Here is a 14,555-nt window from a genome sequence, read left to right on the forward strand (position 1 = left end):
AAAAAGTTATGGTTTGCTTACTATGATTATCCTATTTGTATGTCTGTATCAATTTTGTACCTGAAATTATGAATATTGATTATGTACCTGTATTTCAAATATGTTTGCTCCTGTGATAACATCCACAAGGTATTTAGCCAGCATATTCTGAAGGGACTATTCAAGTTGAATGGCCCATCATTACTTAACGCACAATGGACCATGGAAGACAACTATCTATACTTAATGGACTTTCATGTGAACGTTCTAACTAGAATATGGGTGATGGCCCCTGCTATGACTCAGCAAAGCATGCAAAGGCATGTGACGAGGCCATGTGACACTAAACTCCATCTTGTTACCTGTATTTTTCCACAAGCTGTGTTGAGGGCTTTGTTTGAAACAATTGGTTTCCCTCCACATGGCAGAAGCTATAAAAGGCCCTGGAAGCATCTCCATTTTGCTTCTTTCCTGCTCAAACCTCTGGACAAGGGACTGAGGACCTTCCAATTAATTGGAAGCAACCAGAGACTTACAAGCCAGCAGTTTATTCTATCACTGCTACAAGTCTGATCCAATAATTTTGCAATTATTGTATGTATTTAAATTCCTTTAACCAATTCTAACTCTCACCTTTCTTTTTATAAATAAACCTTTAGATATTAGATACTAAAGGATTGGCAACAGCGTGATTATTGGGTAAGTGGCTGGTCCTTTGGGATCAGAAGAACCCTTTTGCTTGATTCAATTGGTCTTAAATAACCACTCATCATTAAATCTAGTGGTTTTGGTGGTGAAAAAAGGACTGGAATATTGCTTTTCTGACTTCTTGTTAGCTAGTGTGGTGAAACAGAAATTTACTTTTGTTGCCGGTTGGGTATATCTTATAGAAGAATAACCACCCATTTTGGGGTGTGTCTGCCCAATTTTCAGCAGTTTGTCCTGAATTTGGTATTCTCAGTTGTGACCCACTGAGGCACAGTGACAGCCAGCATGTTTAAAACCTATTTGGTTTAGGAGGGAAGCTTTTTGTTGTTTTCAGACTGCTCTTCCACTTCTATAGGCAGGATAAATTTTCATGGACTACTGAACCCAACATGCAGATGCCTTGCAGCAAGAGGCTTTAAGAAAGGTGTGATTGCTATTTGCAATCCCGGTGTCAGCTTTCAACTGCCAGAGTTCTTTTTACCCAGTACTAGCAGAACTGCATACAACTTGTTAGACTTTCACTTCAGAAAATACTAGGAAAAATATACCGATCTTTCTAAACAGCAGCACCTGCCCTCCAAAATTACAGAATGAAAATCTGACACCCCCAAATTAATAGCACTTTTATTTCACATTTCCAGATGATGAAAAGTTTGACTTGGTACACAGCAAATCCTTGGTGGGAGGAGAGAGCTGTCTACAAATTAATCAGCAATGACAGATGCCACCATCTAATTATAGAATTGAGATGTGCAAAGAACTATAATGAAAACTGATTACTATCCACATAATTTCTACAATTTTAATTTTAATAAATGCTTTAAATGACTGATTACACAATTAAGTCACATTTTGCCTCCACCATCCCTAGTTATAAAGTCCTGTGGCAATATACTCATACTTTATACCCTAGTCCTATTAGTTCACTTTATTCTATAGAACTAATTTTATATTGCATTTTCTGGAACAGAAATCTTATATTTATATATTATTTACATAAATAGACATAATATGTCACATCCAGAGCAACCCGGCATTACTTTTAAGTCACAAAGCATACAGGTAAATAAGCATATCATCCTCACCCCTTTCTCAATACAAACATACACCACAAATAAATAGTCCAAGCCAAACCCAGGCCTCGAACTTAGCTCTCCTCAAAAGCCTGAGAAAGCATATATGTAGCCAGGTAGTCACCTACCTATCACATATAACTATAAACTTGGTGTACACATTTGGTATCTGTGTGCATAGTCCAAGCATACACAAATACAGAAATGCAACTGCATGTCCCCTAGATTTGCAACTCTGGCCCATAATGTTTTACCTTTGGACAAAATGTTTAGTTTACCAAAAAGGGCTTTGCACATGGATGGACATAAGTATTTTTAAAATAATACTGCAAGTCCTTAAGTGTTATAATCAACTTGTAACCATCCATTCAAAGTGCCCCATTCTGTGAACAGAATAACATTATCCTGTGCTATAGGACTTAATTATAGAGGACTGTATGCTGCTGGGACCAGGGTGAGAAAAAAAGGAGATGTAAAATATTTCAAGAAAAGTTTTTGAAAACATGAAAGTCTAAATTGGCACAGATGCTTAACTGCCGTGAGGGTCCCTGGGCATGTAGCATGTGCCTAATGAAGCAGTGCTAGTATAGCCTTTGGATGTATGCAGCACATTCAACTGCCCCTGACTCATCACTGAAAATAATTAGGCCAAACTAAATGTTATAGGATGAGTGCCAGGAACGTGTTTCACTCAAGGTGTAAATGTCATAGGCCCTTCAATTGGAGACAAAAGGTCCAAAATAGCTTCCTTAAAGGCTAGGGACATACATATTATTAAAGCATGAGTCTCGTTTTTAAACACAAGAAGTTAAAATATTTTTCTACTTCTCAGAGTGAATATTTCTTGTTTCTATGCCCAATCAACTGACAGTCGTTACTTCATTCATTTTAATTCCAGCAAATTAGTTTTATTTTTTCATCTTTCTTAACAAGTCTATATGACAGATGGAAAACTATCAGTTTTGGAGCTCACATTCTTTACTGTTCAGGGATTTTCATAGGGTTTCCAAATAAGAATGGGCCAGATAACTGTGCAGCTGAAGATTGCTGCTCTTTTCGGAGTTTATTGAGCCAATCATTTCAGAGCACACAAAAAGATTAGCTGTCCTAAGGGTGAAATCTTGGCTCCACTGAAGTCAATAGGAATTTTGCCACTGACTTCAGCGGGGCCAATTTCTCACTCGTGGTGTTTGTCTGACAGTTAGGTCCTCATCCTGAGAAATGAAGAACCCCTATTGAGCACCCATCACTCTTATGGAAATCAGTGGAGGAGCTCTGCAGCTGCTCCATCCCTCTCCAGATCAGGTCCTGAGCAAACAGGGCTAATTTCCAAAGGAACATGAATACAAAATAATTTCAAAAGCGTGAGCATGAAACACATAGTCTCCACTCATTTCCCATATGTAGAAGGAAGCTGTTTTCTCCTCTTCCATTGCATCAGTTCTCTGACCTAAGATCACTGTGAAGAGGTGACAGAAAAGCCATTTTAACATATCACAGTCTGTGCTCCACAATCCAAGGCCATTCCAAAGGACATTTATGTCATGAGCTGCCACAGTGACTCCACAAGTGTCATTCCAGGACACATTTGGGGGCAGGAGCCCTATAATTGATATCTGGCTGATAAATACTTGAATGTATTTAATCCTAATTGATTTATTATTCTTTTTTAAATGATGGAAACTCTGAACACCAACCTGGCCTACAACAGCAACAGTTTTCAAAGAAGCAGACACCCCAGGTGGGATTCTCAGAAACACCCAGCTCTGCTGCCACCGAAGGTAATGGGAAAACTCCCATTCAATGAAAGCAGGGTGAGGCCCAGGCACTTTTGAAAATCCCACTCTTAATGTACATTTTTCATTTTCATTTTTCATTTAGAAGAAAGAAAACATTATCCCTCTGCATAACCCTAGGAAAGATCTTCCATATAAAGAAATGTCACAAAGGAGAAAGTTTTGCTTGGAGAGGGCCTGTCTGTCTAGTACCCTCCTTCAGACAAAGAATAAAAAAAAATAGTAGCCTCATAAGGAAAATATTCCATTCTTTGCATTCCTAGAAAGAGCCAGAGTCATGGTTGTCATAATGTTGAAAAGCTACCTTGACTGTTTAATTTTCATCCTATAATCTTTGCAGTTTCAGTGATATCTTATATACTTTACAGTCTCTGTGCCAGACAGTATTGGGTTTTGGTGGGTTTTTTTTTTCCTTATATCATGCTAGTGGCACCTGTCCAATGGGCCTTAATAGTTACACGTGAATTATTTTCATATACATTCTATATTTTTTTAAAACATAAAATAAAATTTCAAATGAGAAAAAAGTTTATAACCCCAAGGAAATTATTTATCTAGCATCCTAAATGTCCTCCGTACTGTGCAGACAAATACCTCATACAATAATATCTAGACCTTAAGAAATTTTATAAGTGACAAAGAAATAAAAACATTCATATGTAAATATTTTAGCATGAAAACTAGTTCCATTGGCTTGTAAAAAAAATCCAATTAAACCCACGACTAGTCCCGTTACAGCAGGGATTTAGCAATACTCCTATAGCAATTAGGTTTTTTAAGCAGCAGCAAAAAGAGTTACATGCTCACAAGTTTGTGCTTTGCTGGGAGCTGAAGCAGAAGCAGCAAGAGGCAGCAACATGGTCTTTTCTGAGGAAGCCTTGCTGGAATCCCAACTCCCCCTCCCCTGCCTCCCACCCCCTCCTTCAGATGAGGTCACAGAGAAAAAGCCAGCATGATTCTCCCAGGTCATAAAGACACATGCTCTCTTGTCAACATTCAAGCCAGCAATCTATGATTATTCAGAGCGCCACTGTCTCCCTCTAGTGGCTGGACTACCAGACATTGAGGAGCCCGCTACAGCCTAGCTCCAATAGACCTAGATATTTTATCTCATGCAATAGAAGCTCATGATTTTAGAGACAGATACCAACTGACACTGACCCACCCAGGGTCATTGTGTTACAGTATTGCCAGTCCCAAGCATTCAAAAATCATGAGATTGCCTTAAGAGAAAATCAAGAGGTTTAAAAATATAATAATTTAGGATTATTTTTATTCCCAGCGGCTTGAGATTTTAGGGCAAGGTTTTTAACGTTTAAACAAGAAATTTACTAGATTTTTAAATGAAAGCTTAAATGAGACCCTCATCTAAACATGACTCCACTAAATATTGTGAGACTTGCAATAAAAATCAAGAGTTGGTAACAGCATCCTCCTCTGACTGGTGTGTTGGTCAAAGGGACTGAGCAGGAGTGCCTGAAGAGTCATTGATCCAGGTGATTCAGTTTCTCATTAAGGAAGAAAATTCTATGCAAATCTGTTAAGCCTTCCAGTTTCCCCAGGTGACTCCTGATGTCTTTCCACAGCTCCTGCATAACTGCCTGAATCTCCCACCTTAGTGGCCAGGTAGTTACCTATTGAACCTCAATAGGAGCCTCATGCAATGGAGAGAAAATGAAGACCCTAGTGTGGAAGAAGAGGCCACAGCAATGTCCCTGCAACAGGAAAGAGCCACAGCCACAAAGGGAATAGGAAAAGTATACCCTGTTGGTAGGAGTGGGTCACTGCATTTCAGCACATGCAAGCAGCAGTGGCTGGTGTGCAGCTGGGGTTGCTCTGTAAGTATTAGCAACAAAGAAGCTCAGCTCATAGTCCTCTCTGATTGTCAAAGCTAGTTTTACATCAGATATTAGCAATTCACAAAAAGCACACAATGTAAAACTATATTTACGCCTAATACAAGACATATAATAATATCTCTCTGTGGATTAAATAATAAATACTTCTCTATGTGATCAACAGCTACATAAACCCTTTTTTCAGCTGCATTAAAGAAAAGAAATGTACATAGAGTCTGAACTTGACATTTCTTTAGTTTCAAAAAATTAGCTAACAGAAGTTTCAGGTGCTACACCTATTATCAAGTCCCCACACAAATTGTTATAGTTTTTCAGCCATATTTTCTTTCTTTTAAAACATTTCTCTCACTTTTGCTTCTATTTCAAAGACTCAGACAAACTACCAGGAAAACTGACTATAGAGAAGCAGTGAAAGTGACTATCCAGAAAGTTCAATAAAATGTATAAAGTATACAAATAGAGAAATAGCTCATTTTTTCTTAATCCCTAAATTACAGTAATCTTTGTGTTACCTGTAATAATAGCAAAATAATTTCAGACAGGTATTTAAATGTAAAGGTATTTTAAACTTGACAACATCCCTATAACACTTACTAGTATAAATGCTATTTTTCATCATACTAAATCATTTGATAACCAGGTAATTAACTTTTACAAATGTTATTTCCATCTCTATTCAGATTGCTAAAAGCATTTCTCCTGGCACAAATCTTTTCTATTCAAGGTAATACAAAATTAATACCACAATTTAGCAGTCAATCCCCATTCAGCACAGCACTTGAATGCTCACTTTAAGCACTTATGTGCCTTGTTGAATAGAAGCCTTTTGCTGCCTTTCAATATGTGAATATTCCTTGCATCAGAGTAACAGTTTATTTGGTTGCCTGCACTGCACTTCCTTATGGACCAAATTTATTGCTGGTGCAACTCTGCTAAGTCAGTGGAGGTGCACCACCGATGAGTTTGATGATATATCTATTAGGGAGGATAGAAAATTGTTTCCTGAAGAAAAAAGTCCAGAAACTCACATTTGAGACTTAAAAGAGGAAAAGAACAGAAGCACGGGGATAAGTGGAATTTAAAAGGGTTCCTTATTAAAATGAAAAAGGCTGACATTTTGCCTCTATGCAAGATCAAAAATCCTGTCATGATGAAGAGTTCATGGGTAACAATCCAAGTTGTGATGGCCATTCTCGGCTAAATCTTCAAAAAGGATCAAAGCCCTTCTTGGATTTTGGTTCATTCTCCTATCTGCCTGGAATTGCTTCTAGATTTTAGCCACATGTGTATATTTATGAAAAGGAAGATCATTGCCAATACAAATTAGGCCTTTCAATTTATTATTTCAATTCTATGCTTGTGATCAAAAAGCTTGTATTCTTGGCAGAAATTCCTCCAAAAGCAAGGCTGTAGCAAATATGAATTCCAACTTCTACAATGAAAGAGAATTCAGAAAGAAAGCCAAACACACAGTACAGTGCCCTAGAGTACTGAAGCAGTAAAGGAGATTGCACACATTTCAAATCTCAAATGTAGAAAGTAGCAAAGAAATGTAACAAGGAAGGCTGTACAGATTCCTTTTCATTAAACTGGTGTTAGAAGGAAGATGCTTCAGAGTGACAGATTCTAGTCACTTCTATTTCTGGCAAGATTTTAATAAAGATCACTGTGATGGCACCGATTTTTTTTTCATTGTCTCTGCTGTGCACATAGAACATATGTTTAATATGAAATTTAATCTCTAGGGAAAGAACACGGAACACAAGGGCCTGTTCTCACCATACAAGTGTGCAACCCTCATTGACACTAACAGGAATAATGGAATGCCTAGATAGTAGAACAGACCTGTAGGTTTTCTGTCACAGTGTCTGGGGAAATACACTTTTAAATGCATTTTTTTCTCTTCTATTATTGCTGTGAATTTCCTTTTTTTTTTTTAAACAAGCAAGCAATAGAAATGTCCCTGCAAGAACAAAGTGTGAAGGTTTCTGCATAGAATGCATTTTAATAGTGCACTATATTTCAATAGCAAACTGTTCAGAACGCAAGGTAGAATAATTTAATGCTAAAGGGGTTTTGGTATACAAAGGCTATCTTCTGTTTCTTATCTAATAACTCAGTTATATTATTGTGAAAATATAAATGATTTTCTTTGCTGTCTTTCTTGGGTCCCTCTATTTTCTCCCAGAAAACTCTGCAGAGTAATTGGCATATCAGCATTCCATTGTATGTAATTTTTATATCTATTCTTGAAGTTGTTCCTTTCAGCACATCACCACACAGGCCCCTAGGAGCAGTAATCATACACTTCTCTGAAAACAACACTAATGGAGAAAAGTTCTAAAATATTATTTGGCAGAAGAAGGGAACGAAAACCCTTTACATATTCTGCTGTTCTTGCACAAACGGAGATGGGAAAGGAAATGAGTACCAAGCTCTGCAGTGTCAAAAAATATGGTATTATGTAGCCTGATCCAGAGAGCCAATAAGCATCCTCAATTATAAGGACACTTAGCTTTAAAGGTACTTTTGTTAATAAAAAAATAGTCTCATGTAAATCTTACTCATCTGAGTAAATCTTATTCACACAAGTGAACTACATTCTGATCCTTCTTACATCACTGAAAACAAGGAGTAACTATTGGAGTCAACAGTTTCACCAGTACAAAAACAGTGTGAGATCAGAGTCAGGCCAGTTGACTTCAGGCTCCTGCACGACTCCACCAGAGTATATACGTCATGTCTTGTTTCCGTGTTTTGCTAATGAAGCCAGCCTCACCTGGAAAAACGTTAATGTTGTGCCAAGTCGTAAAAAGGGTAAATGGAATGACCTGGGTAATTATAGGCCTGTCAACCTGATGTCGTCCCTAGGCAAGATAATGGAGCAGTTGATACAAGACTCGATTAATAAAAAACTAAAAGGTGGTTAATATAATTCATGCTAATCAACATGGGTATATGGAAAATAGATCCTATCAAAATAGCTTGATATTTTTTTTGATGAGATTATAAATTTGGTTGATAAAGATAATAGTGGGGTTGACATAGTATCCTTAGACATCTGTAAGGTTCTTGACTTGGTACCACACAACTTCTTGATTAAAAAATAAGAATACAAAATTAATATGGCACACATTAAATGGATTTAAAACTGGCTAACTGATAGGTCTCAAAATATAACTGTAAATAGGGAATCATCATCAAGCCGGTCTGTTTTCAGTGGGGACCCACAGGGATGGGTTATTGGCCCTATGCTATTTAACGTTTTTATCAATAACCTGGAAGAAAACCTAAAATCATCACTGATAGAATGTGTAGATGACACAAAAAGGGGGGACTGGTAAATCATGAAGAAGACAGGTCACTGATTCAGAGCAATCTGGGTCACTTGATAGATCAGGGCATAAGCAAACAATATTCATTTTAATACAGCTAAATATAAATGTACATCTGGGAACAAAGAATGTAGGCCATATTTATTGGAATGGGGAACAATTTACCACGGGTCATGGTGGATTCTCCATCACTGACAATTTAAATCAAGATTGAATGTTTTTCTAAAAGATATGCTCTAAGAATTATTTTGGAGAAGTTATATGGCCTGTGTTATACAGGAGATCAAACCAGATGATCATAATAGTCCATTTTGGCCTTAGAATCTACTAATCCCATTTACTTCTTCTCACTTTTGTTTTTGGGTTTTCTTCTGTGCTTTCCACTGTGCATGGAACAACCTCCTAGTCTCAGTGAGTGAAACCCCTTCTCCTAATTTGAATTCCTTCTAAAAAACTATTTCTTTTGTGATGCTCACAAACACACTAATTCTGCATTAGCAAAAGTTTTGAAAGATATGCCCCTTCTTAAGCCAGCAGCATGCCCCCAGCAGCCCTGCTATTTGTTGTTAAAATTACTCAGAGAAAATTGTGCAGATCTTTGTAATGTGATACCACCTCTCCTTTCTTACAGGATGAACAGTTTATGTTGGCATTTCAAATATCACCAGCATCACTGGACGAAGCACCCATTGAAATAACTAAGCCAGATCACATCCAGAACTAGTTTTTTCAGGCTCTCTGCCAATTCAGGCAGAGATCTTTGCAGAAGTTATACTCAGTTCATGTTTCCAAGATTTTGTTCGCAACCATAGTAGCTAGAAGCTTACTTTATTTTTAAATGAAAGCTGGGACTCTGAAGAAAAATTAAGAAGCCTGTCCACACCTTCATGCTAGTTTTTCACACTTCCTCCCAATGGGGCACATCTCTTACTCTGGAAAACATTGCACTAACCAACCACAGCCAAATACAATTCTTCTTCATGGCAACAAGTTCTAAGGATGGGAAGAAAAAGAAGAATAATTCAAAATTATCACCACCTCCCTTGGGGTTCTTGGGTGCACTCCAATGCATACATTTCAGGGTTTTAAAAAAGTTAGAAAGATTGACAGATCGGTCCCCGATTTATATTGCAAATATTAAATATTTGTTATATATTTTCTTGTAATCCAGTCTCACTGGCTTCACTGAGATTTTTCAGTATATAATCTTATCTGTGTATTAGAAGAAAGGAATATGATGGGTCCAGATAACGTGTGAATATGTGCAATTTTCACTGTAATTTGCATGATCAAATGGAGGAAGTTCATTGCAAGATGTATAGATACACCCACTGAGCAAAAGTTTGTCATCTACGCACTGATGAGGAAATAGATCCCAAGAAATACATCCCCGGCCCTTGCTATTCCCTTTGAAATAACTTCCTTATGAAATCATAAATATAATTATTAATTTCCAACAACTACTATTCCAAAATATTGAAATCATAATTCTTTTCCTTCTTTCATTAAGCTAATACCAAGCATGTAATGATAGCTAGGAGCATAAACTGCCTCTGTTTTTTTAAATGAGTAAAAAAATTAAAAAACTGACAGCACTTCATTTCTGAATTTCCAGCAAGAACTTAGTTGCTTGCTTTGGACCAGAGTCTGCCACAATCCCTCACACTCAGTATTGCCTTACACCATGTAGTCTCTTTAAAGAAACCAGCAGAATCTGGCCCTTACAGTTAAAAAACATTTGCCATTCAGAAATATGGCATCAGTCTAGGTACACAAAGAATGCAGGACTGGGCCTGAATGTTCTGTTGGATGAAATTCTACATTTCACCAGCATATGGGAAACTGTTTATATCCTATTGTGACAAAGAGACCCATTTGTAGTTGTCAGACCTGACATACTCATGACTTCTAACACACTGTTGTCATGATATATACCCAAAAGGTGACATGTAACATATCCTTGGAAAACTATTACCTCACAGATCATTAATATTATTGTGTGATGTATGTATGAGTTGTGTACAAAGAGTTATGGGTATAAGCTAGAATTATTAATGAAAGCTGATGACACCCTGGTGATTAATATCATTGTGAAAAGCATGTATTAACACTATACAAGGAATTATGAATACTCATTGATATTATGCTTTAAAGTCTGTGACCAAACAAAGAAGGAAACAGAAGGGAAGGCAGTGATCTACAGGTATCTACCTGTTCTGTTCATTCCCTCTGAAGCACCTGGCGTTGGCCACTGTCGGAAGACAGGATATTGGGCTAGATGGACTTTGGTCTGACCTAGTAGGGCCATTCTTATGTCTCCAATGAAATTAATCAAGGTGTGACCAAAACCAATGGAAGCCCCATGTGCCTACAAATCAGCAGGGAGTGGGAAGTCCACAGGCAGGGAAAACAGCATACAGTCATCCTGAGTCTGGGAACAAAACAGTGAGTTTGGGAAGATATAAGGAAAGAGAATAAGCCATCTTGGCATCCATCACTGGACAGACCTAAGGGTCTAGAGCTCTTGGCAAGCTGCGGAAGATGGGTAAGAATAGGGTGAAAAATGTACGTGGTCATGTATTTGTAAGGTAAGATGTGGGATTGCTGCTTGTCAAAGCTGTTTAATTTTCTGCCACTCAGCTATATGTGGCAATTTAACAGAAAACAAGAAGACAGGTACAAATGATGGGAAAGAAACAGTTGTTAGGCAGTGAATTTTTACATAAGTGTTAGACTGGAAGAAAAACTAAATTTATGACTCACTTTTTTTCCTGATTTTGTGTATCAAATAAAGACAGCAGCCAGGAATGACACATGGAAATGGCTGTGAATAAATGGGAAAAAGCTAAGCATTATTTTAAGAATAAACTGAAGCTTTTTGTGTGTTCTTTTCACCTAAAGTTTTAGCTTTTTCTGACCTTACGAAAAGTCTAAGGTGCAAAATAGGTTCTTACATATAGTAGATAGTAATATGGCAAAAAAAAACCGTATTCAACAGTTTTCCAGAGATATTACACTTAAGAACTCACATAGCTTAATGTAATTAATAAACAAGCTATTTTGAAATATGTTGAAAAATCAGATTAAGAGACAGATTCTAATCTCAGTACTTCATAATGAAATGCACTTAGTGTCAAATTCCCTAGTGTAAAAGAAAAGATTGGTGAAAGATACACATTCTTTATTGTGTTAAGATTTCAACACATTCCATGTACTGTTTACCAATACCTATACACAGGGTGATTTCACAGTTTTTAAGCATTAACCATGTTAAACTCTGAGAACCCAAAGAAAGGTTACAAAAGCAGTGAAAATTATAAAATGGGTCATTTAAAAATGAGTATGACTTTTAAGCTATTTTATGTAATCATGTAAGACTTTCACAAAAAATAGTCTTCTTTAGTCAGTAATGTGAGTTTGAAAAGGAAATTTTGATATTTTTCTTACAAAACTTAATGGGTTAAGTGCCTCATTAAAGAACATTTTCAACATAACCATAAATAAGAGGCTGAGACTAGTACTTTTATAACATGGCCAGATCTTGCCTTAGCATTCAACCCATTTGATTTGCATTGGCTTCAAGAGTGAGAGCTACTATTCTGATGTATGTCTTAACAATTTAACATAAAATATTATGAGCTTCAAAATACTAGTTTTGCAGTAAATTTCCTTAGCAATTTGCTTTTTGTAGAATGTGCATAGTAGGACTCTTGATTAATCACTGTTAAAAAATTAATCGCAATAAAAAAATTAATCATGATTAATCACAGTTTTAATTGCACTGTTAAACAATAGAATACCAATTGAAATATATTAAATATTTGTCGATATTTTTCTACATTTTCAAATATATTGATTTCTATTACAACACAGAATACAAAGTGTACCATGCTCACTTTACTTGATTATTTTTATTACAAATATTTGCACTGTAAAAATGTTAAACAAAAGAAATAGTATTTTTCAATTCAATTCACCTCATACAAGTACTGTAGGGCAATCTCTTTTTCATGTAAGTCCAACTTATAAATGTAGATTTTTTTTTTGTTACATAACTGCGGGATAGCTCTGCCCAGGGCAGATCAGTCAATGGGCCCCCTAAAAAGGTCCACCTGACATTTGGCAGTGCTCCGCCTGCACTGGCTGGTGCTCAGTGACCTGCTGCCAGCTGCGCTGCTGGTGCCCAGTGAGCTGCCAGCAGCACTGCTGAGTCTGGTCTTCCGGCACGGACAGGCTTCCACATGCCCGCCCAGCTGCCTTTGCTGCCACCAGTACCACCCCGTGTGCACGTAGGAGCCCTGCGCTGTGCCCGGGTGATTGTCCTCTTTGCCCCCTGCTGTCAGCGGGCCTGAAAACTTTATAGCCTACAAGTCCACTCAGGCCTACTTCTTGTTCAGCCAATTGCTCAGACAAACAAGTTTGTTTACAGTTATGGGAGATAATGCTGCCTGCTTCCTATTTACAATGTCACCTTAAAGTGAGAACAGCTGTTTGCATGGCACTTTTGTAACTGGCACTGCAAGGTATTTATGTGGTAGGTATGCTAAACATTCATATGCCCCTTCATGCTTCGGCCACCATTCCAGAGGACATGTCTCCATGCTGATGATGCTCATTAAAAAAATAATGCATTAATTAAATTTGTGACTGAACTCCTTGGGGAAGAATTGTATGTCTCTTACTCTGTTTTACCCGATTCTGCCATATATTTCATGTTATGGCAATCTCAGACGATGACCCAGCACATGTTGTTCATTTTAAGAACACTTTCACTGACTTGAAGGCTCTAAAGTTTTACATTGTTTTATTTTTGAATGCTGTTATTTTTCTTTGTACATAATTCTATATTTGAAAGTTCAACTTTCATGATAAAGAGATTGCACTACAGTACTTGTATTAGGTGAATTGAAAAATACTATTTTTTAATTTGTTTTTTACTGTGCAAATATTTGTAATAAAAATAAATATAAAGTGAGCATCGTACACTTTGCATTCTTTGTTGTAATTGAAATCAATATATTTGAAAACGTAGAAAATATCCAAAATTATTTAAATAAATGGTATAGTATTATGAACAGTGTGATTAATTACGTGAGTAATTGTGATTAATTTTTTAAATCATGCTATTAATCATGATTAATCTTTTTTAATTGCTTGACAGCACTAGTGCATAGGCAGTGAATTGCTATTATCCATACATTGTGTTCATCTTTATGTCCAAAGGCAGCATTGCCTAGTGGCTAGTGCACTGGACTGGGACTCAAGAGTCTGGATTTTATACCTGTCTCTGCCTCTGGCCTCTGGGGTGACGTTGGGGAGTTATTTTGCCTCTCTCTTCCTCAGTTTCCTCATCTGTAAAATGGGGATAATGATACTTATCTCCTTTGTAAAGTACTTTGAGATCTACTGATGAAAAAGCTAGGTATTATTATATTTTAGTTGTCCCTAACATGGGCAAAAGCCTGTGTCCCAAGTATGAGAAAGTTGAATTTCTTATAGTCTCCTTTAGCTGAAACTGTGATGTATGTCGCGGGTGTTTCCAATCTGTGGCTCCGCTCCCAATAGGGTAGCACAGAATACCAATACCAATTTTCCCCAGGAATCAATATCACAGACAGATACAGAAAGCAAACACTCCCCAAATAACTCTGTTATTTACTTTAGAGCTCATTAGGATTGTAATTAACTAGAAGAGAAAAGAATCCACATTGTCCCCTTTTCTCTCCATCTCATGTTTTTCTCTTTCATTTTATGAGCATGTGGTTTTAATAGGTTATCTTCTTTTGCTGTATATTATACTGCATT

General features: G+C 37.0%; 1 protein-coding gene and 1 long non-coding RNA gene across 2 annotated transcripts in view; one reads left to right on the top strand and one right to left on the bottom strand.

The window, feature by feature from the left end:
- Positions 1 to 4,468, bottom strand: part of CNBD1 (cyclic nucleotide binding domain containing 1) — a 291,253-nt gene extending 286,785 nt beyond the window's left edge. The window contains exon 1 of the mRNA XM_045006943.1: positions 4,364 to 4,468. Within this exon, the coding sequence (XP_044862878.1) occupies positions 4,364 to 4,415 (52 nt within the window). The 5' untranslated portion in view covers positions 4,416 to 4,468. The remainder of the gene's footprint in view (positions 1 to 4,363) is intronic.
- A 106-nt stretch (positions 4,469 to 4,574) lies between these two features.
- LOC123362528 lies at positions 4,575 to 9,825 on the top strand. The gene is made up of 3 exons (XR_006576474.1): positions 4,575 to 5,052; positions 5,143 to 5,394; positions 9,382 to 9,825. It is a non-coding gene; the product is annotated as an uncharacterized LOC123362528 (long non-coding RNA).
- Positions 9,826 to 14,555: the final 4,730 nt, after the last annotated feature.

The sequence above is a fragment of the Mauremys mutica genome, chromosome 2 (genome assembly GCF_020497125.1).
Source record: "Mauremys mutica isolate MM-2020 ecotype Southern chromosome 2, ASM2049712v1, whole genome shotgun sequence".
Taxonomy (NCBI): Eukaryota; Metazoa; Chordata; order Testudines; family Geoemydidae; genus Mauremys; species Mauremys mutica.